The sequence below is a fragment of the Remersonia thermophila genome, chromosome 2 (assembly GCF_042764415.1).
Source record: "Remersonia thermophila strain ATCC 22073 chromosome 2, whole genome shotgun sequence".
Taxonomy (NCBI): Eukaryota; Fungi; Ascomycota; class Sordariomycetes; order Sordariales; family Chaetomiaceae; genus Remersonia; species Remersonia thermophila.
The window spans coordinates 4,556,858-4,577,591 of NC_092218.1; the positions used below are offsets into that span (position 1 = coordinate 4,556,858).

The 20,734-nt window shown below is 59.8% G+C and overlaps 5 protein-coding genes across 5 annotated transcripts; 1 reads left to right on the top strand and 4 right to left on the bottom strand.

Annotated features, from left to right (window-relative positions):
• Nucleotides 1-424: 424 nt before the first annotated feature.
• On the bottom strand, nt 425-2,273 carry VTJ83DRAFT_2720 (uncharacterized protein; the record flags this gene model as incomplete). The annotated part of the gene is made up of 2 exons (XM_071009022.1): nt 425-1,981; nt 2,082-2,273. 2 exons carry the CDS (start codon nt 2,271-2,273, stop codon nt 425-427), a joined length of 1,749 nt encoding a protein of 582 aa, XP_070869260.1.
• Nucleotides 2,274-3,541: 1,268 nt separating this feature from the next.
• On the top strand, nt 3,542-4,767 carry VTJ83DRAFT_2721 (uncharacterized protein; the record flags this gene model as incomplete). Its single annotated transcript, XM_071009023.1, has 3 exons — nt 3,542-3,688; nt 3,773-4,242; nt 4,311-4,767. 3 exons carry the CDS (start codon nt 3,542-3,544, stop codon nt 4,765-4,767), a joined length of 1,074 nt encoding a protein of 357 aa, XP_070869261.1.
• Nucleotides 4,768-8,530: 3,763 nt separating this feature from the next.
• Nucleotides 8,531-12,246, bottom strand: VTJ83DRAFT_2722 (uncharacterized protein; the record flags this gene model as incomplete). The annotated part of the gene is made up of 2 exons (XM_071009024.1): nt 8,531-12,103; nt 12,166-12,246. The coding sequence occupies 2 exons, from the start codon at nt 12,244-12,246 to the stop codon at nt 8,531-8,533; spliced, it is 3,654 nt and encodes a 1,217-aa protein (XP_070869262.1).
• A 1,854-nt stretch (nt 12,247-14,100) lies between these two features.
• Nucleotides 14,101-15,381, bottom strand: VTJ83DRAFT_2723 (uncharacterized protein; the record flags this gene model as incomplete). The annotated part of the gene is made up of 4 exons (XM_071009025.1): nt 14,101-14,257; nt 14,387-15,095; nt 15,200-15,247; nt 15,321-15,381. The coding sequence occupies 4 exons, from the start codon at nt 15,379-15,381 to the stop codon at nt 14,101-14,103; spliced, it is 975 nt and encodes a 324-aa protein (XP_070869263.1).
• Nucleotides 15,382-17,926: 2,545 nt separating this feature from the next.
• On the bottom strand, nt 17,927-20,434 carry VTJ83DRAFT_2724 (uncharacterized protein; the record flags this gene model as incomplete). The annotated part of the gene is made up of 3 exons (XM_071009026.1): nt 17,927-18,882; nt 19,000-19,104; nt 19,174-20,434. 3 exons carry the CDS (start codon nt 20,432-20,434, stop codon nt 17,927-17,929), a joined length of 2,322 nt encoding a protein of 773 aa, XP_070869264.1.
• Nucleotides 20,435-20,734: the final 300 nt, after the last annotated feature.

Sequence of the window (20,734 nt, forward strand, 5' to 3'; positions counted from 1 at the left end):
AGTGTATGTAGTTAGTTAGTTTCTTCACTCCACAGCGGATAACGGTCGCGTCAGGGCGAAAAGCGTTAGTTCGCGGCCGCTAAGACATAGCCAAAGCGCCCCTGAACTAGTACTACTACACGATGAATGCCCCCGGGGGCTTCGTGATGGAGTCAGATTAGAGCGGAAAAGGAATGGCGTTTGGCGATCACCGCCAATACGGTCGGATCGTGGCGACTTAATCTCAACTACAACTTACATACTGTGGAATGTTGCCGTCTCGACGGGAGTGAGAGCATCTCCGGACGGCGTTCACCTTTAGCAATGAATAATTCAATCGAAAAAAAAAGTATATGAATTAATGACAGGATGCAGGCCAACTAACTACTATAGTTACAAGAAAAAAAAAAAAAAAAAGACAACCTTTCACCTGCCCCTGAGAAACCTACTCCGCCACCTTCAGGCGCACGTAGCACTGCCTCGGCTCCCTGGCAAACTTTTGAACGGCGTCGTAGCTGCTCAGCTCCTTGGGCGTCTGAAGCAGCTCAAAGTGCCAGATCATGAGCGCAAACTCAATCTTGAGGCTGAGCAGCGCGAACCTCTTGCCAAAGCAGCCGCGGGCGCCCAGGCCAAACGCCAGCTGCGGCCCCGCCATGGGGTCAAACACCTCGCTGCCCTGCTCGTCGTCCCGCTTGAGCCACCGCTCGGGCCTGAACCTGCACGCGTCCTGGTCGTCCCACAGGCCCGTCAGCCCGGGCTTGCCCGAGCGGGCGCCGGGGCTGCGCTCCTTGTCCGACGCCGGGAGCTCCGGCGCCAGGTAGCTCGGCCCGTTGGCCGCGAACCACACGTCGGTGCCCTTGGGGATGTGGCGGCCCATGACGGTGGTGTCGCACAGCGCGCGGCGGACGACGAAGGCGATGGTGTTGGAGTGGCGGAGCACCTCCTCGACCACCGCGTCCAGGTAGGGGACGTGGGCGCGGGACAGCTCGGCGTAGCTGGGCGCGCGGCCCTCGGCGGCGGCCTCCGGGAACGCCGCGCGCAGGTCGGCCCGCAGCCGCTCCTGCACGTGCGGGTGGTCGGCCAGGAACTTGACCCCCCACGCGACCGTCGTCGCCGACGTGTCGTGGCCCGCGAGCATGAAGCCGAAGAACTCGTCGGCGATGCGGCGGTCCGTGTACCTCGGCGCGCGGCCCTCCTTGGCGGCCATGTCGCGCTCGCGCAGGAGGACCGAGTGCAGCGCGATGCGCGGCTCCTGCTTCTCGCCGTTGCGCTCCGCCTCCTGGATCCGGGCGACGTTCTCGAGGACGCGCTCGCGGATGTAGCTGTCCTTGACGGCGGTGGCCTTCCTCATGTAGGGCAGCTGGCGGAGGAGCCAGGAGGTGGGGCGCGGCGCCGGGGACAGCTGGACGTGGGTGACGGATTCGCCCAGGGTCAGCGCCGCCGAGAAGATGTCGGCCAGCGGGGGCTCGGGGAACTCAAAGGGGTCGTCGATGCCGCCGGCGGCGGCGGAGCCCGTGGGGGGGACAAACGCCTCCATGGCGCGCAGCCGCTCGGCCGTGACGGCCTCGTCCTCCGGATGGCCAAACATGGCGGAGAAGATGGTGTCCATCGCCGTGTAGGTGATGTCCTTGTGGGCGGGGAACGGGCGGCCGTTGGCGACGGCGCACTTGAGCTTCCAGACCTCCATCATGGCCTGGGCGGACTGGTACAGGCGGGGGCCCAGGACGGTGGTGACGAAGGTGGGCGCCATGAGGTGGTTGATCAAGGCGCGGTTGTTCTTGAAGCGGGCGTCGTGGGACTCGAACTGGATGTGCTGCTCGGGCAGGATGCCCCCGATGACGTCGCCGAAGAAGCCGCTGCGATCAAACTCCTTGCCTCGGCGCAGCAGGATGTCCTGGCTCTCGTACGGGTCGGTGATGATGACCCATGGCAGGCCACCCGGGTTGATGAAGGCCTGGACGATGGGGCTTTGGTGCCGCTCGCAGAGCGAGGTGAGCCAGCACTGTCGCGCGGCCGCGGTTAGTTGGTTCGTCGTTCTCCCACGGATTTTACGAGATTCCCAATCCAGCCCGGGGCAATGCTGGCGGTTTCGCATCACGTACAAAGATCTTTTGCGTGCGGACGACATAGCGGACCATCTCGGGAACGTCCCCGAGGATGCTCCGGGCAGCATGCCGGTTGTAGGGGATTCCGGCGAGCGGTCGAGGCAGAAGGGCTCGGTACGCAAAGTACAGCGCCGACAACGCCACCCCGAGGACCACGAGGCCCTGGAAGGTCGAAACCACGGCGCCCATCCTCGCGGGTTTGCTGACCGTTTACTGTTTCTCGGTGGATGCCGGCGGTGATCGGTGGATTGACCGGGTGTTACCGTCCTGTGCCGCGTGATGTCGTCCGGCCGGTACCTTGGAGTTGCTGCTGTGGAGCGTGAACCAGTTCAAGGACTGGAGCGGTTGGACAGGACAGGACAGACCTTACAGGTCTTGAAACACAGCACAAAAGGCGGGGAGAGAGGAGGGATTGTACGCGCTCAGTGCCGCCGGGTTGCGAGACGAGGTGGGAGTTTGGAAAGGCAAATAAGCTTGGGGGCCTGGAGAGCCAGGAGGGCATGTCAGGGATGTCCTCTGAGGCACGAGGCATCCCCTACCGTGTTGCTCCGTACGTACGTATACTGTTGGTCCTCTTACTATGTACACTACCACCTAGGTAGGGGCGGTGGTATCAGAGCCAGGTATCAGAACCAGGGATCAAGGGGGGACGCACGGCAAGGTGGCCTGCGTCTCCGATCGGCTGCCGGAGATGGGAGGGACAGCCCCGGGTTGTGGGAGTACATACTGCATACTGCGTACAGAATGCATCTTGTGGTGTACTGCGTAACATTGAGAGAACGTGGGTGGAATGGAGGTGAGAGAGAAGGCCAAACCAGGGGATTCGGAACTGCAACTGTTGCTTCGCCCGGAACTCTGTTGCCACCCCCCCCCCCCCCCCGGTCCCCGTCCCCCGTCCCGCGGACCCTCGCCCGCCTCCCCCCCCGTTCATGACCCCCACAAGCAATATCATCGGCGGATGGTTTCTGAGTTCTCGGCAGCAAGGTCTGGGCTGGGTGCGGTGGAGTGCCGGATTGCAGAATCTCGCCGAGATCTGCAGGCTCCAGTGGAAGATGCGGCACTGGTGAAGAGCCTTTGGGTCCGGAACTAAGCGTGTGGGTGTGGGTGTCATGCGACGACCGGAGCAAGGGGAGGATCAGCCTCTGTTCAGGGTGAGAAGCCGTGTTGTTGCAGTGCTGCTACTGTGCCTGCGTGAGAGAAAGAGGGAAAGAAAGAAAGAGGAGAGGTTGTGGCAATAATAAACTCGGTGTTAACGACCCTGGACGTGCATGTAGGGTCGAGTGCTTTTTTGTCGACTTGTATTTTTATAAACGCTTCGCTTCTGTCTGGCTCCTCGACGGCGAAGCGGATCTTGACGACCCTTCTCGTTCGTTGCCGGATGTCCGTTTGATTTCCTACCGCTGCGCCAATTCGAACCCTCAGGCTTGCTGGCGTCGTCAGGCATACCACAGCCCACCATGGTGTCCCAAAATGCGGCCGACATGATCATCTCCATGGCGGTGCTGACCTTCGTGTCAGCAGTGTTCATGGGCCTGCGCTTTTGGTGCAAGCGTATGATAAACACCAAGCTGGGCTTGGACGACGCTGTGCTGTTCCTCGGGTTTGTACGTGCAACTCGCTCCGGGTCTCTCTACACTTGTTCAACTTGGGTGCTGAGGCTAACCTCTTCCCCTCCCCTTTGCTCCCAGACCCTCCACTTCATCTTCGAAGTCATCTCCATCTACATGCTCAAATTGGGGCTCGGAAGGCATATGGTCGAGATCGACATGATGACGGAGCTTCCGAAGCTCTTGTACTGGCTGCCCATCGCACAATGGTTCGCCATCGTCTCCATTGCCGTGTCCAAGTCGTCCTTCGCCATCACGCTGCTGCGCCTGGTCACGGCTACCTGGCAAAAGGCTGCGCTCTGGTTCCTGCTCCTCACCATCAACGGGGCCATGGGCAGCATCTCCATCGTTCAGTTCTTCCAGTGCTCTGTTCCTCCCAAGCCGGGCTGCGTCAACAACGACGCCGTCGTCGCCCTTGCGGTGTTCGCCGCCGGCTACTCGGCCTTTGCCGATCTGGCGCTCACGAGCTTCCCGTTCTTGATCATCCGAAACTTGCAGATGAAGAGGCGCGAGAAGGCCGGCATCATCGTGTCCATGAGCTGCGGTGTGGTGTACGTGTTTCTCCCCAAGGCTGCCCTTTCTTCCGGGCTCCCGTCGACTGACCAACGGTCTCTTTCAGCGCCGGTATCGTGGGCATCTACAAGGCATCGACCATCCCCACCGTGTCCCGCAGCCTCGACTTCACATACACCACCACGACGGTTCTCATCTGGGTGGTGGCCGAGGTGTCGGCGACCGTCATCGCCTGCTCGATCCCGTTCCTGCGCCCGCTCGTGCGCCACATCAAGACGTCCAAGAACAGCAACAACTCGTACGGCCTCAGCGGCATGTCGAGCCGCGGCACGCACAACAAGCTAGGCAGCCGGGCCGACGCCAAGGCCGGCGGCGAAACGGACGACGGCGACCGGGACAGCGACCGCGACGTGCAGCCTCTCAAGCCCGGGGTGGTTCGCCGCACCGACGTCTTCACGGTCGAGTACGACAACTGGTCTGCTCACGACGGCGCGTTTCACAATGGGGTCCAGGGCGCCTCTGGCACGACTGGGCCGCAGGTGTCGCGCCGAGAGATGTGCTGAGGCGCGAGGCGGGCTTGACAGGTCGAGCGACGTTCAGTTTGTCTCGGGCTGCATGTCTCGGATAGCATCCGCGGCTGCAGGGCCCTCTCCCAACTGGGCAATAGCTTGCGGGTGGCGTTCGGGTGTGGCGAGCCAACGACGAAGTGCTTTCGGTTTGTTTTCGTGGGGGGGGGGGGGGGGGGGGAGGGCACGTGCAGACGACTTGCAAGAGAAACACCAGGAGGATACGGGATGCAGACATCACAGTACATGGACGGTCACGGATGCTCTTCAACATGGGATGCCTCGATATGATGGGCGGCCGGCGTCAGGTTCAGAAGCTTGTTTCGGTCATGTATTTCTTTTTGGCCTTAAACTATCATCGCGCAGTACATACTAAAACGCAACCATGCATTTGTTCATGAACCAAACAACCCCTCAGGGCTCGAATCCGTTGGCTCGGCTCTCTCGCGTGCATGATACTATAGATGCAGGCTCGCCGCAGACGAAACGAATTATGAGAAGAAAAGCAAACCTCCCTCTCCAGAGGAGTTGCCTCCAGCCTGCGCATCATTGAGCTCAGCAATTCGACGTCGCCTCCCGCCCCTGAGCTTGCATGCGTCTCTTTGCGCTCTCTATTGGTCCGGGTCGGCCAGAGAGAGACTTCTCGCCACCGGGCATCCCCCCTGGTCGCTCTGCGTCTTTTGTCTTTTCCCATAAATATCATGCCATCACGCTATTTGCCAAGCCTCCTGCAGAAACTTTGTCGGAAGTGCTGCCGGAGCACTCCAGGGATTGAAGAGCCGACCGCGACGGGAGAGTCAGTGGGGGAGGGACAAGGGTTTGGGTTACATTGAACCATCAAATAACCCCCTCTCCTTCTCTTCCCCGTTGCTGTGCCGCTTCCTCTTCACTTTGCGTTCTTATTGAGGCTGCGGCCCCAGGGCCTGTCCCAGGGTTGCAGATTTCGAGGCAACGTCTCACAGCATGAGCCGCGCAGGAGAGCGCCAGAACGGCGGAACTGGCGGGGGGGGGTTGAGAACGATGATTGGACGTCAACAAAGACAAAAAAGCATGCTCCTGATGCGACCCAAGGGGGCGGGCCAAAAAGGTGTTCGTGTGGCGGCTGCAACTCTGTAAACGGCAGACCGCAAGGCTTCTCGCCCGCGGCGCTCCGAAACCAAGACCGCCGGCATTGTTGCTTTCTCTGATAACTATCGCAGGCCGCTCGAGATTCCGCCCCTTGGTTGGAGCTAGTTATCGCAAGTGTTGCTGTAGCTAGTATGTATGTATCCCGCCAACTCCCTATCTCTGCCTCGGCACCGGCGACATGAATGTTGCTCAAGACCACCAGACATTGTTCACGTCGGAGCCCCGGCCGTTGAAGGGCCGCAGATAAAAGAGAAACCCGGCTCCACCCGAATAAGCAATCCTCGTCCACCAACCGTTGCAGCCAAGGGGTCCAGAGGTTTCGGACAAGGTAATCACCAAGGGCTGGCCAGGACTGACCGGGCTCTGGCTCCATCGCCGCCGAACCCCCCATGCCGCGCCGGCCAGCGAAGGAACAATATTGGTCCGCCAAGTCTGTCATCATCGGGGCTAGATTTGATCGTTGTAGGAAAAAAGAAAAAAGAAATGAAGAAAGGCGGGAAAGGGCCTGGATGATTTGGCTTCAAGGTAGCCCAGAGACGTAAGGATCGCGAGAGGAGAGGGATAACAATTCGCCGGGGCGAGCTGCGTACACCTGAGATGAATTCCGTGTCAGCATCCTGGTTCTGGCAGAGGACGGTTCCTGAAACGCTGAGCCCGCCGCGGGGAGGCACAGATACATACTGTGATATGTACACAGATTCAGATGGTTATGCGAAACACCTTCCCGCCGGGTATGCCATTTCTTCTCCTCCCCTCCCCCCCCCCCCCCCCCCCCACACCGATCACCCCCGCGCGCGATAGGTATCTTTACGATACAGATAGGGTCAATCCACCGTGCTGCTGCCGCCGAGCGCGGGACCGTATGCATCATAAGCCCAGGATCGTACCGTAACTGCGAGAATTGCATCTGTCGCCAAGGCTGCTAGGTACGCGGGCTTGGAATGATGAAGCGAAAGATGTCAAGCCGGATGGAAGACGGTCACGGATCTCAACCTTGGTCCAGCCCTCCACCAACCAACAGAGACAAAAAGGGGCGGTGGTAAACTGATTTCCCTTGAACGTCCCAAGGACCAGGTTCTGTCGGTGCCCCCAAGACGGCAATCGGGCCACTTCGGTGTGTCTATGCCTCGGGTTCTGTTGGCCTGAGTGGTTCTCGGGGCCAGAGGCACTTGAAACCCACCAAACGCATTTCTGGTTTGTAAATAAAGACGCTAGGAGTTACCGATGGTCTTTGGGTAACTGTTTGATTGCTCCGGGCTGGTCAACCCCCCTTACCTGTCAGCTGTGACAGAGATGCACGATGAACATCAGCACACATCAAGCGGAAGAATCATGAGGCGAATTAGACCGAACGCCGCTGGGCATATATTCTTGCGAAAACTGTCTATCTGGGCCATGATCCACCCTCTTGCTGACTTCCTGAAACCAGCTCTGTGCAAATGCATTCAACCCCTTCCACTTTTTGGATTGCCTGTTTCAAAGGGTACGCGAGGTACAATGGATACACCGATTGCATGAACGCTACGGATCTGTCGTGCGGTACAGCTCAGAGTGCGAGTGCTTGAGATTCGTTGACGAGGATAGCGGTGTGGTCTAGGAGGCCACCTAGTATCCATGGACGACCAGGGGGAAAAGGGAGGGAGTACAGGTAGGTAATTACTCAGGACGGGAATAGTTATACCAGGTGTCGGACAGGCCTAATTGGCCCACCTGACGGGAGCTGAAGCGATTGATAATGCGGCACGATGTCTGGCAGCCTGGGAGGTGTTGGGATTCAAAGAGGATTTCACCAATACCTACCTTAATACTTGACAAGGACTGCGGACCTGGGCGTTTTGCCTAAAGAGGGTTATGACTTGGTAGGGCTAGTGACGGCTAGAGTATTTGATGTAACAGTCCGTTCCCCATTAGCCACATCATTGACCTCAATCTTTCCTTCTGACGATTCAAGACGCCAACTTGCCATTTTTCAGCGCTTTTTTCTCTATCATTACACAGTGAACTAGGCTCTTGTTCCGCAGCGATCCAGCTCCCATTTCCACTCGTATCAGCCTTTCGTTCTGCCTGCTCCGATGGGAGGCGCCGGAGCCCGAACCCCACGTCCGGCAAGCTCTCGTCATCCCACTCCAGACTAGAGAACCGACCTGCTGGACAGTCGACAAGCTCCAGGTGCGTCTTTCTCACCCGTCCAGACAGCCCGTGAGCTTCCGGGCCATGCAGGCGGCGGACCAAGTCAGGTCGTTAAGCAAAGCCTTCCTGCCCGGGGGCCGTGGCTTTGGGGCAGAGATGACACGCGTAGCGGTATTGGAGCCGGGGCTGCTGAAGATGGCCCCGGCTGGGCTGCGAGAATCCTCCGCTTGAGAGAGACTGTTTCTGGCGAGCGGGTATCGGAATCGTCGTCCCCGCCATCTGGAGGAGCCGGGCCTGTCGGCGTGGCGTGGTTGGGCCCGCGTGTTGTTGCCGATGCGAAGCTTGGTGCTTTTCGAGCGTACAAGATACTCAGCGATGGCCCCTTTACCGCTCGATGATAGCGTATCCCAATCCCTCCATTCCGAACCGTGCATGGTCGTGCACGCCCGCCTCCCTAAGCAGGCACTTGACAAGGGATAGCCTCCCTGAACTGACGGCGTGGTTAAGCGGTGTCCGCCGCGTCTTCGGTAAGGCTTTCTGTGTTTGCCCCTGCATCGATAAGCATCCTTACAGAGACTTCTTTTCCGTGACGGGCTGCGAGTTGCAGCGGCGTTCTATGCTTGCGGCTCTGAGCCTCCAGGTTCGCCCCTGCCTCGATAAGCATCCATAAACAGGTTTCGTTTTCTCTGCAGGCTGCGTTGTGTAGTGGTGTTTGGCCCTGGTTGTCCGTAGCCTCCAGGTTTGCTCCTTTCTCGATCAGCATCTTCAGGCAAGATTCGCGCCCATTCTCGGCTGCAACATGCAGCGCTCGGCTCTTTCGTTCGTCAACGGGCTTGTTGAAGTCGGCACGCATCTGTAAGAGGAGATTCACAATGGCTTCGTGCCCCATTTCCACGGCCACGCGTAGGGGTAACCGCCCAAGGGGGCCCCTGGCTTCTATATCGGCCCCGCCGTCGATCAATGCCCGGAAGATGTCGATCTCGCCTTGTGCTATAGCCAATTCCAACGGTGTCCGTTGGGCTTCGCTCCTGGTTCTTGCCTCAAGATTCGCACCGGCTTGCCCGACGAGGTATTTTACTGTGCCATAGCACGACTCGTAGCTGTCGCTGAAGACGGCCCAGTGCAACGGAGTGCATCCGTAGGCATCCACCGCGCTCACGTCGGCGCCTCGCTCCACCAAAGCTTGCACCCCCATTTCCTCCCTCGCGGCGGCGTAATGGAGCGGCGTAATTCTGTCGACGTCCCGAGCGTTCACGTCGGCACCATGCCCCAACAGCAAACGGACTATGCCAATATCCTGGCCCGCGGCCATGGCGACATGTAAGGGCGTTTGCCCTCGGATATCTGGTGCGTTAGAATCGGCCCCGCGTTGGAGAAGAGACCCCGCCAACTTTGAATAGTTATCCAACACAGCGTAGTGCAGCGGTGTCCAGCCCAGTATGTCTTTTTGGTTGATATCGATCAGGAGCCAGGTTTTCGTCATGCCTGTTCTCGCTGCCAAATGGTTGGGGGTGAACCCTACGATCAGCCATGCACCCAACTTGAGATCGGTGAACCGGTTTTTGATTTCGTTCTCCATCCACCCAGGTTCCGAGCGACGCCTCGTGTAGACATTCAAGGGCTGGACCGGTTCGTGCCCCGAAAAGTCCCAAGGACAGCCTTGCACCACGTACAGGCCCTGAATATGCTTCAAGACATCCTCCGCGGCGCCCCCATCAAGCCCTTTCCACACCTGATGCTTCATGGATTCCATCTCATCGCTTGTATGTACGGAGTCACCGAGGACCGCTCTCATCGCCATCGTAAAGGTGATGGCCCAGTGATGCTCGACAAGCAGAGCCGTTGCCTTGGTCCGGACGTAACTCTGTTCTGACAACGTCCTCGACTGCTGAAAGAGCCTGAGGTAGGTCTCCGTGGCCGCCTTCCAGTGGCCGCTGTCCTCGAGCGGCCCGGCCCTTGCGCGCGGCAGATCAACGATCGGGGTTGGCTCGGGGAGCTTGTTCGTCATGCTCAGGGGAGGGATGATGGACAGATTGATGTCGTCAAGGCTCCCAAGGCCCGTGTCTTGGATCTCTTGAGCCAGCTTGGAAAGCCGGGTATTTTGCAGCGCGAACCTCTGCCATGCCGAATCGTCGCTTACGCCACCTTGCTGCAAGGGTCGTAGTTCCGTCTTGCCCTGGATCGGCGCCTCCAAGGTCTTCGCCGCGGACCACATGAAAGCGGCAAACATGTGTTGGGCGTACAGCACCCCCAGAGGAACGCGCGACTCGATGGCCAGCAGGGCGTTCTGGCTCGGGGGGTCCCAGGTGCACAGCCTGTATCCACGGCGCGGTTGCGGTTGCGGCTGGTGGTGGCCAGCCGTTCCCGCATCCGTGCCCGGGGTGTCGTCGGGTACGAACCCGACAATTCGGTGATCCCCAATCTCCCACGGGGGTGCTCTCCCATCCGCCTCTTGGCTGGCATCTTCAACGGCAATGACGCGAGAGACCACGTCTGACGCCCACCAGTGCAGATCTCTCTCCAGAGCCTCGGTGCGCCGTCCCAGCAGCCGAAGGTTTGACTTCTCGAAGGCTTCTTTGATTCGGAACCGCTGACGAACTTTGTCACCGCCCTTGGCGTCGCCCTTGGGTTGGGTGGAGATGGGGTCCTTGACGGAGTACAGCCATAGCGATAGAGCGGCGTCCAGCTCGCCTAGGAAGGCCCTCCAGCGTCCTCCGCTGCTTTCGATGCGGAAGGTGACAGAGTCTGGAGGGACAGCGCCCCTGGAATCGACAGCCGGAAGAGACCACGTCATCCCGGTATTCTCGCGTGCTTCGGGGAACAGCGTGTTCATCACCGCCTCGATCGCGCGCGCCAAGGCGGCAGCCTCTACGGCTGCCGGCCCCGGCCAGGCGGCCATCTCGCCAAGGTCCCTCCGAATCATCATCACCTCCTGGAACTTGGACAGGCGGGGCGGAGGGGGCTCGTGGAGCGTTTTCCTTGTGCTCGGATCCTCAAACGTGCTGATGGACCAGTCCCAGCCGCCATCGCTACCCGCAGGGCCGTTGTCTCCGCCTCTCGGGCGTTCTGCCAAAGGCTTGTCATGCTCCTTGCTGTTCCCGTCGTCTCCAGGTGGGCACCGCCACGGTGCATTTTCGGGCTTCCCGAGGCTTCTCGCTAGCCAGTCGAGCTCGTGATGGGGTAGAAGAGGGACCGCCTTTGGGCTTTTTGCAAGGTGGCGATGGACGGCTGCCCTGAGGATGGTCATGATGAGCGTCGCGACAAGCTGGGCAATCGGTACCGACCAATGCATGCCGCGCAAGCCAGTGAACTGCGCAATAAAGCCGCATATGCTGATGAAGGCGCCAGCAACAGCCATTCCTTCGCGCGTGGTTATGGCTCGAGCCGAAAGTCTCGTCGACTTCTCGGGCTCGCCCGACGGACCCTCGCCTTCTGGATGGGAAGCTATCACCAGGGGTTGTGCCGTCTCTGGAAAGATGCCAAAGGAGTCAAACGCCTGGTCGTTCACCGTCCCGTGCTTCTGGATCCAGACCGGTCGAATCTCGATCCCATCAGGAGGACGAAGCCTAGTTTCCGACGTGCTGCTCTCGACGACGTGGGCGCAGATCAAGGTGCCAAGCACCAAAAAGAACGTGCCGACTGCGGTGCATGGAAATGCGTAGTTCTCCACGGGTTTTCCGTCGTTAAGAAGAAGAGGACGAAGGCGGTAGGCGGCGATGCCCGCGTAGACGACAACGCTAATCTGGAGGATGAGGCCGATGGCAGCCACAATGTACAGCTCTCTCCTGCTTTGTTTGTTATACACATTAAGCGTCAGATTCGGTGAGATATCTAGCGAGTTTCGAACCACGACGACGGGGCGCTTGAGGGTCGGCTGACGACAAGCTTGGTTGTCGACGCTTTCAGGGGCTAGACCTCGTTGGCCCTTCTCTGGGTCGTTGTCCTTTCTCTGGTCGGCTTGGTTCTTTGTGAGCCCCGGGGCCATTCCGCGAAGCCCATGTTTGGTCGGGGAGCCCCGTTGTGTTCGGCAGCAGGCGCCAAGAATGCGCTCAAGAACACCGGGGTCTTGTACGGGCTAATAATAGTTAGCCAGGGAGGGCGAAATAATACACATGCGAGCCAGGTGGAATGCCTTACTATATTCTTCCAAATAATACCGTTTGGGCTTCTCATCCCCTTTTTCAGTCTTGTCCGCGTTCGACGCGTTGGCGAGGGCATCGTCCAGCACTATAACTGTAATGGCCCGGACCTGTGAGAGTATATACGGCGGAAAGGAGTGGTTAGAAGCTGTTGTTCAAAGGAAGAAAACAACTATCTGATCTGCCTCTCCTGGAGGCTCCTTATATATACGATGGATGCCTAGAATAGCGGTCTGAGCAGGCAGAATGCCTGCTGGGGTTCAGGACCAGGGTATGAGTCCCCATAGATCCTGTCACAATAACCGAAACGCCATCGTCACTCTCTGGAGGACCCGTCTGGGGCGGGGGAGCCTGAGCCGTGTCCGCGTTTCCCTGATCGCCTCTCTCTTGATTGTCCTTTGGCATCAGGATGAAAAATTCCCGAATCGGCCCCTTCCCCATCACCCGGACAATCTGCCGGCCGTTCCAGAGCTCGCACACCTCGTTCGAGGTTGACGACATCAGCTCGGCCTCGGCGACGGCACGGCTCTCTCGGGCTCTTCCTATGATGGCTTTGAGCCATGAAGGGCCGCCGACACGGATCGCGCCGACGACAATGGTGATGACGCCCAACGGCGCAACCGCGAGCATAATATTGTCAGCCCAGCCTGTCGCTTGGCTCATGAACTGCGTGGTGACCCTCTCTCCAAACAAGGCAAGAAGCCTACACAACGGCAAAGAGTTCCTAATATTAGCAGATCGACGCCTTTCTTGGAATCGACCGGTCGGGACAGCCCTTAAATGCTTGAGGATTGCGCCAGCCCCAGCAACGTATCTCAGCTTCTCAGCACCCCCGCCATTCTGCGCCGCAGCAAGAGCATGCAGCACCCCCCAGTGCAGCTTGGACGAAGGCTCGAGAAATGTTGGTAGGCCAAGGCGATTGGGCACCGCTCTCGCCAAGGGTTGCGCCCAAAGCCCGAGCCAGCGGCCGATGCCAATCAAGTCATGCTTCAAGCGCCGGTCCCATCATCGAAACATGCAGGCGTCAGCATATAATAAGAAGCTAGATTGAAAAGAGACGCGTTTGTTTGATTGGGCAATGTGTACTGACATTTCTATCCAATAACCATGTACGACTCTCATCGAAAGAATCCATCAACCCCAGACTTTTCCATGGCAGACGATCCGACCATCCCATCTCCGACCTGACACCTTCAGCCTTGTCGAGCCTCGTCCACCCACCCTCGGTTGGAACGACTTGAAACCAGGTATCCAAAAAGGAAGAATGCCATGAACCAGGAAACCATGCACCAGTGTCCAACTCCCTTGGAACCCTTATGAGCTCAAACACAAAAGGAAACCCCGCTCCCTCCTCCCCAGCTCATTTTCTCACTCTATCACCCGTTCTCAACCTTCACGCTCACGCTTCCCCCCTGCTACGCCGCCTTGGCCTTCATGCTGTCAAACTCCTTCTCCCGGCTACAAACCCCCGGCGCGACCGCAAATCAGCAAGACATGTCCCAAGAGCTTTTGCAACGGAAGAACAAAAAAGGATCAAAAAAACAAGCACCAAAGCAAGCCGTCACGAGACAACCTTGTCCCGCCGTTTCCCTCCACGCACGACCAGTCCGGGAGTCCGCCGACAGATACAACAAGACAGAAGGACGGCATTTCCAGGTTCAGGAGTCCGGGTCTGGGTCCGAGACCGTGTCCAGGGTAGGGGAAATCGATGAAGGAGGATCAGGCCGGGCCGGCAGCGGCCGGGGTTGAAAAAGCCAAAGAAGACGGACGGAACGAAGCGGGAGGGGAGGCGGGGATGGATGGAACGGCGGGGGTGAGCAACAAAACAAACAAACAAACAAGAGAGCGAGGGCAAAGGGGGTCCCATCGACGATGCGTGTGTGTGTGCGTGTGTGCGTGCGTGCGTGCGTACGTGCGTGCGTCTGCTTTTCAACTACTCTTCGTACCTTCCCCCCGTCAGGAAGGCGGGTCCGCTGCGCTCGAGCTTCTCCCGGAGGAACTCGTAGACGGTGAAGGTGACGGCCTGGCCGGGGGCGACGCGCATGATGCGAGGGGTGATGCCCTTGTAGAAGGCGTGCACGCCTTCTTGGCTGTTTTGGGCGGAACAAGCAAACAAAAAGAAAACCGTGGTCAGCATTCGCGTTCGCTCGACGGCTTGAACAGATGGGTGGGTGGGATGGAATAGCCAAACAAAAAAGGGGGAGGAGGGGTTGACATACCGGAACATGTCGCCCGCGATGCGGGTGATGCGCTGCAGCGCCGTGGTGCCCTCCTCGGCCTTCATCTTTTGCAGGCGCGTCTTGATGGTGTCGATCGGGGCGTTGCTCAGGGGGCCCATGGCGCCCGAGACGAGGCCGATGAGGGTCGTCTGGTAGCTGGGCAGGTTGCCGCCCTGGTACTCGGGCTGCCACTCGTACAGCCACTTCTTGAAGTAGGTGTAGGCCGTGAAGTTGACGGCCTGGTTGCTGCCCTGGCGGAGCGCCGTGAGCGAGACGCCGCGGTACAGCGCGCCGAAGCCCTCCTCGCGCACGATGGTGTAGAGCGCGTGGGCCGCGTTGCGGTACTTGGGCACGTCGAGCGGGTCGGCCATGCTGTGGTGCTGGGCCTGGAGGCGGATCTTGACCACCTCCATCGGCGTGACGACGGCGACGGCCTCGGTGACGCCCGCCGCGAGGCCGGCGAAGAAGAGCGCCTGCCCGGACACCTTGCCCGTCTCCTTGTTGGCGAGGATCTGCTTGTACCACTCGAACGAGGTGAAGCGGATGGCCATCTTGGGCACGATGCCCGTCAGGACGGCGCCCAGGCCCTTGTACAGGCCCAGAGGGGTCTCCTTGCGAACGATGTCGGCGCCCGTCGCGATGAAGCCCCGCCGCGGCATGCCCGGTTGCCGGCCGCGCCGGGAGAGCTGCATCCGCACCTTGATGGTATCTGTCGCGCATGTTAGCTGGCCGCCGCGCATCGGGGAGGTATCGAGCCCGGCCTTTCCGATGCCAGGCGGATACCACGCTCCGTCGCGTCGCAGGGCAACGTACCAAGGGGGTGGCACACCAGCGCCTCCATCATGCCGGCACCACCACCAGCTGCAAGCTGTTAGCTGTTGCTCTTTTTTTTTTCTTCGTCATCCCGGGATTTCTAGAGATGCGGAATGCTCACCGATGAGGTTCGTCGCAGCCGACGTCGGCTTCTTGCGACCATTGTCCGCTTTTGACGCCATTTCGATCTGTCTTGTTGTTGCGGATCGGTCTTGTTCGATCGGATGGTATACCCCTTTGGCTATCTGGCGTCGATCTTCGTCGGCGGCCAATATCCCTCTTCTATGTGAATCTTGGCCGGTGGTTCCGAAACCTCCGCCGCTCCGTACGCCAAGCCCGGTGCTCCGTATGGATGCCGAGGGATGCGGATGCCAGTGGGATTCGCCCCCCTGGAGACGTCCAACCAAATGTCAACACCGCGGACGATGCTGAACGTGTTTGGATTTTGGGATATCTCGCGAGTTGCCCGGTGTCGGAGAGCGCCGCAGACAATGCAAGGAGAGAAGGTCGTCGGTCTTGTTCCAAGGTGCGCCGAGGTCGAGAGGTGATACAAAGAACGCGAGTCCAGCGGAGCCCGGCGTCAGGGACAGGCAGGATAGCGACAGTGGCTAGTGACCAGAAAGTTGGGTCGAGGAGGAGAGGTCCACCGGAGGAGCACGGAGGATGGTGGGCGTCACGAAGATGCGGAGACGAGAGGGACGGGCTGATGAGTCCAGAAAGGGAGGACAAAGTATAAGAGACAAGAGATGAAAGGGGATGAAGAAAGCCAAGGTCCAAGGACGGCGGTGGTCAGCTGAATACATATGACTCTTCACCTTTGGACGCCGGTCGATCGGATCTCAAGTCGGAGGGAGGGGGGGGGGGGGGGGGGGGAGCCAGGGCAGTTCCAACGACAAGCCGAGCCGAGAGGGCACGAGGCCGAGCAGAAAAAACGACAAGCCGGCCCACCCCAGGAAGATGGAGGACGGAAGACCCCGGGCACCGGAGCAATGGGTCGAAATTGGGGTAATTGGAGAGGGATTCTTCGCTTTTGAAGACGAACACGGTGGGAGCGCTGCTGAACGATAGCCATGCGCAGCCAGAAGGAAGAAGAAGAGAGCGTTGCTGGTTGACGAGCGCCTCCATGACTCGAGGATGCTCCCATCATCATCCCTTTCGTCAGATGGGAAACCAAGACAATCCGAGCCAGAGAGACATGCACGCAAATGGCATGTGAGCGCGCTCCATTGACAAAGGGGACCCGACATGTTCGACAGCCGTGCAAGGGTCTCGACGAACGAGGATGCATCACTGGCGAAGGGAGGGGGGAACCCTGATATCCAGACCGGCCGGTCTTCGGCTTAGCGGAGCAAGACGGCGTACGCAGTACAGTGCATATCGTCATGGAGCCTGCTAATACACAACGCTTTTTTTGTGTTTTTTTTTTTTTCTCTCCCCAGACCCCAGGAAAAAAAAAAGAAGAGAGAAGACAGAGGCAAAACCTTGACCTGTGTTGCCCCCCCGTCCCCGGTCCTCTTTTCCTGCCCTTCAATTCCCAGCTCCCTTCCCCCCGTCCCGGGCAATCCAGTCTCCGGATCCTCCCCATCTCCCAAACAAGCCATCGGAAGCGTTCCCATGTCCTCGTGACAAGCCGGTGTCAAACCTCTCCCCCTGTGTGTGTCTCATTAGGTACGATGGAACAAACAGGCAGGTCCGTCCAACCTTGGAACTCTCTGAGCTTGTGATCGCCCCGTCCCCCCCCCCCCCCCCCCCCCCAAGAAATCTGAGCCCCGGTGACGTAGGAGAGCGCCAATCCCGCCCCGTCCCACCATCAATAGCCGACCCTCAGCCGAGCTTGTGATTCTGCGGGGAAATGTGGGGCGCGGCGCGCCCGTCGACTCGGATGCTTCCGGGACGGTAAAACACGCTCCCGCGGTCTCGCACGGCCGCAAGCAGCCCAGGGAGATGCCCGAAATGCCAATGCCGAGGTCAATTGGGCGTGCCGAAGTCGTTGCAGCCCGCCTTCAACCAGACGCCGTCAAACGTCCTCAGCAGCGTCGGGTCCCGGCAGCCGTTGACAGCCCTGTCTTTACAGCTGTCGCCTTGCCCAGACTCTCGGCGCGGCAACCGCCGAACATCCAAACCACCGCCACCACCACCACACTCAAGTGCAACAAGCAACCTGGAACGGCTTCAAATAGAAAGTCAACGACGTAAAGGATTAGAGCAACGGTGTGCTGCTACAGCTGTCTTGTTCCTCGTCCATTCCATCAATACAAAGGGGTATTCTCATCCGACATGAAGCCATAACCATCAGAAGAGAAAAATAACAAGACAAGAAAAAAAAAAAAAAAAAAGAACCCACAAAGACAGCCCAGGTCCGATGTATCCGTCCGTCAAGCCCCTTCTATAGCTGAGCGTTTTTGTCTTTTTTGTGATGCCATCATATGCCTCTCACCCAAGACCCAGAACTGGACAAAAAGAAGGGGGGGAACCATGCCCTCCAAACAAAACCCACCGCCAGAAACACCGAGTCCAAACCGACCCCAAATCATGCAATTTGCTGTACTCCGTCTTGTGCGTGACCCCAAATCTCCAAGACGCCCCCCCCCCCCAAAAAAAAAAAAAAAAAAAAGGTTGCCGACAAAAATGAACAGAGAAGGAGAGAAAGAAAATGGAACAATGTGAACAATACCACCATCACCATCACCACCGAGGGGGGCCATGGTCTCAGGTGAAGAACCCTTCCTACCTTGGCGTCCCGGCATCCAAAACGCACTCGCGGTTCGTCCCCGCCGTTGCGCCCACGTCCCGGAACGAATACACCCGAATCTCGCCGTCCTCGCTGCCCGACGCCATCCGGCTGTCGCTCAGCCCCACGCACGTCACCGGTCCGCGATGCCCGACAAACGTGGCGTCGCACTTGCCGCTCCTTGGCTCCCAGCACTTGACCATGCCGTCGTTCGCGCCCGAGATGACCCGGATGGTATCGCCGGCGAGGGACCAGATGCCTTCCAGGTGGCCGAACATGGTCTTGATGCACCGCCCCGTCGCGGAGTCCCAGAGGCGGATGGTGCTATCCAGCGCGCCCGACAGGAAGTAGCGCGGGGGCAGCGGCCGGGTCGGGTCCGAGGCGAACCCCGGCCCGTACAGCGCGCGGATGTCCTCTTCGCGCTGGAGGACGGCCGCCGGTTGGGGGGAGCTGCCGCGGCGGGTGCCGTCGAGAGAAGGCGAGGGTTGGACGATGGCGACGGTGCTTCCGTCGGCGGAGGCGCTCGTCACCGAGATGGTGTCGCTGATATCGGAGGCGGCGCTGGCGGCGGCCGCCTCGGCGCCGGCGAGGAGCTCGTCGTCGGGCTCGTACTCGGCCGGAAGCAAAAGGACCTGCTGGACGTGGCCGACGTGGCCCTCAAAGGTGCGGATGACACGGCGCGTGTCGAGGTCCCAGAGCTTCAGGGTCGTGTCGTCGGAGGCGGACATGACGGTGCGGCTGGCGATGTCGAGGCGGGTGCAGTTGACCCAGTCGGTGTGGCCTTTGAGGCAGAAGGCTTCCTTGGAGTTGAAGTTGAAGATCTTGATGCTCTTGTCGATGGAGCCGCTGACGAGGAGCTGCGCGTCGAAGTGAACGCTGACGACGCCGTCGGAGTGGCCTTGGAGGGTCGAGATGCATTCGCCGGTGTGCCAGTTCCAGATCTTGATGGTGTCTGCGGGGTTGGGGTCAGCGGTGATCATGACATGTGTGTGATGCCGAGCAGTCTTTTTTTTTTCTTTTTTTTTTTTTTTTGGGGGGGGGGGGGGGGGGAAGGGGGTTTTCCACGTACTATCGAGGCTCCCGCTGATGAGCTTGGAGTCGTCGAACTGCAGGGCGCGGATGCCCCGGGTGTGGCCGCGGAGGGTGCGAATTTCTTCGCCCGTCTCGATGTTCCCTGCTTCCACGTCAGCAACCGGCCGATACCAGATGCATGTCGCTCGCTCGGCGCGGCAGAGAAACGTACAAATCTTGATGGTCGCATCGTACGAGCCCGTCGCGAGGATGTTATCGTCGAGCTGCAGGCACGTCACGCCATTGGTATGGCCCTTGAGCACCTTGACCGAGCATCGGCCATACTTCCAGTTGTATCCGACCTGCCAGCGGTCCTTGTAAACCGCCTTCCAGCTCCTCGTCTGGGGCGGCAGGAGCTCCTCGGGCGGCGACAGGCAGCGGCGCTTCCCGTCGCGGCCGTCGTCGAGGGCGTCGCCGGTCCGCTTGCCGTTGGCCGTGAGCGTCCCGTTGGAGGCGGCCGCATCGAGCTCCTGGACGCGGCCGTGGGAGCTGTCCTTGGCGAGCTGGCGGGCGCGGGTGTAGTGGCGCAGGCGCTTGCGCTCGAGCAGCGGCAGGCCCCATCCGCACTTTGTGCACTTGCGGTTGACGTGCTGCTCGCACATGCGGACCCACACGACGTCCGAGTCGGCCAGCATGCGCCAGCGCTGGCTGACCTGGGCGGCCTTGGTCAGGCTGACGGTGTCGAGGTAGCACAGGATCTTTTGGGCGATCTCGACGGGCAGGGCGGTGATGAAGTCGATCTTGAGGGCGTCGTTGACCTCGCGCGACACGAGCGACAGCTGGGGGAAGCACAGCTGGGCCAGGACGCCCTGCAGCATCAGCTCGCGGTGGCGGGAGGGCGCGGCCGAGAAGAGGGACCAGACGTGGGTGATGGCCTGCTGGTCGGCGGGCGGCAGCTTGTCGAGCTCGCGCTGGATCATGACCATCTTGGCTTCGTCGGCGGCGCGGCGGCACTTGGAGTCGGGTCGGTGGCGGTAGCAGTACTTGGTGTTGGGGTTCTTCTCGCGCGACGACTGCTCATTGCTTGACTTGCCGACGGGCGCGTACAGGCTCGGGATGTGTTCCTTGAGGAAGGGGGTAACCGTCTTGCTGATCAACGACGACGACATGTTGTTCAATGTGTCATGGGGTCTCTTGTGCGCCGCCTCCTCGGGTCGCAGTCGATCGCAGCTCTTGGTAGGGTCTGCTGTCGTCAGGCGGCCAGCCTCGCCGTGCCCCTCTGAGGCTGCTGCTGCTGCTGCTGTTGCTGCTGTCAGTGGCGGTGGTGATGGTGTTGCGACCAGGTCGTCTTCCTTATACGGCGGTGTGGAGTCGGCCGTCACGGGCAGGCGATGTGCGTCATCGGATGGGGCATGGGTGCCATCGCGGTTATGAAGCGACGTGCGGTCGATAAGGGAGATGGAAAGGGAGGAAGAGGAATGATCGGGTGCCATGGCGAAATGACGGGGCGAGACCGCCTGGCCATACAGAGGGAGGCTTGTCTCGGGCGGATGCCGGGCAGGCTGGCGGTGGCCTGTGCAGAGCAAAAGGTCGATCGGGCACCGGCAGCGGCAGCGCTGGAACAGCAACCAAGCTGTGTGTGTCGTCGATCCGATGACGTGCTGGCCTCCTGGTCGCGATTTGGGGAGGGAGGCCCTGCTCTGCGCCGGTCTAGAAACCCAGACAACTGACAGGACGCGGAGCGGTCAGGCCGCCGGGTAAGTTGGATGCGAGCGGCACGGGAGGCACGCAAT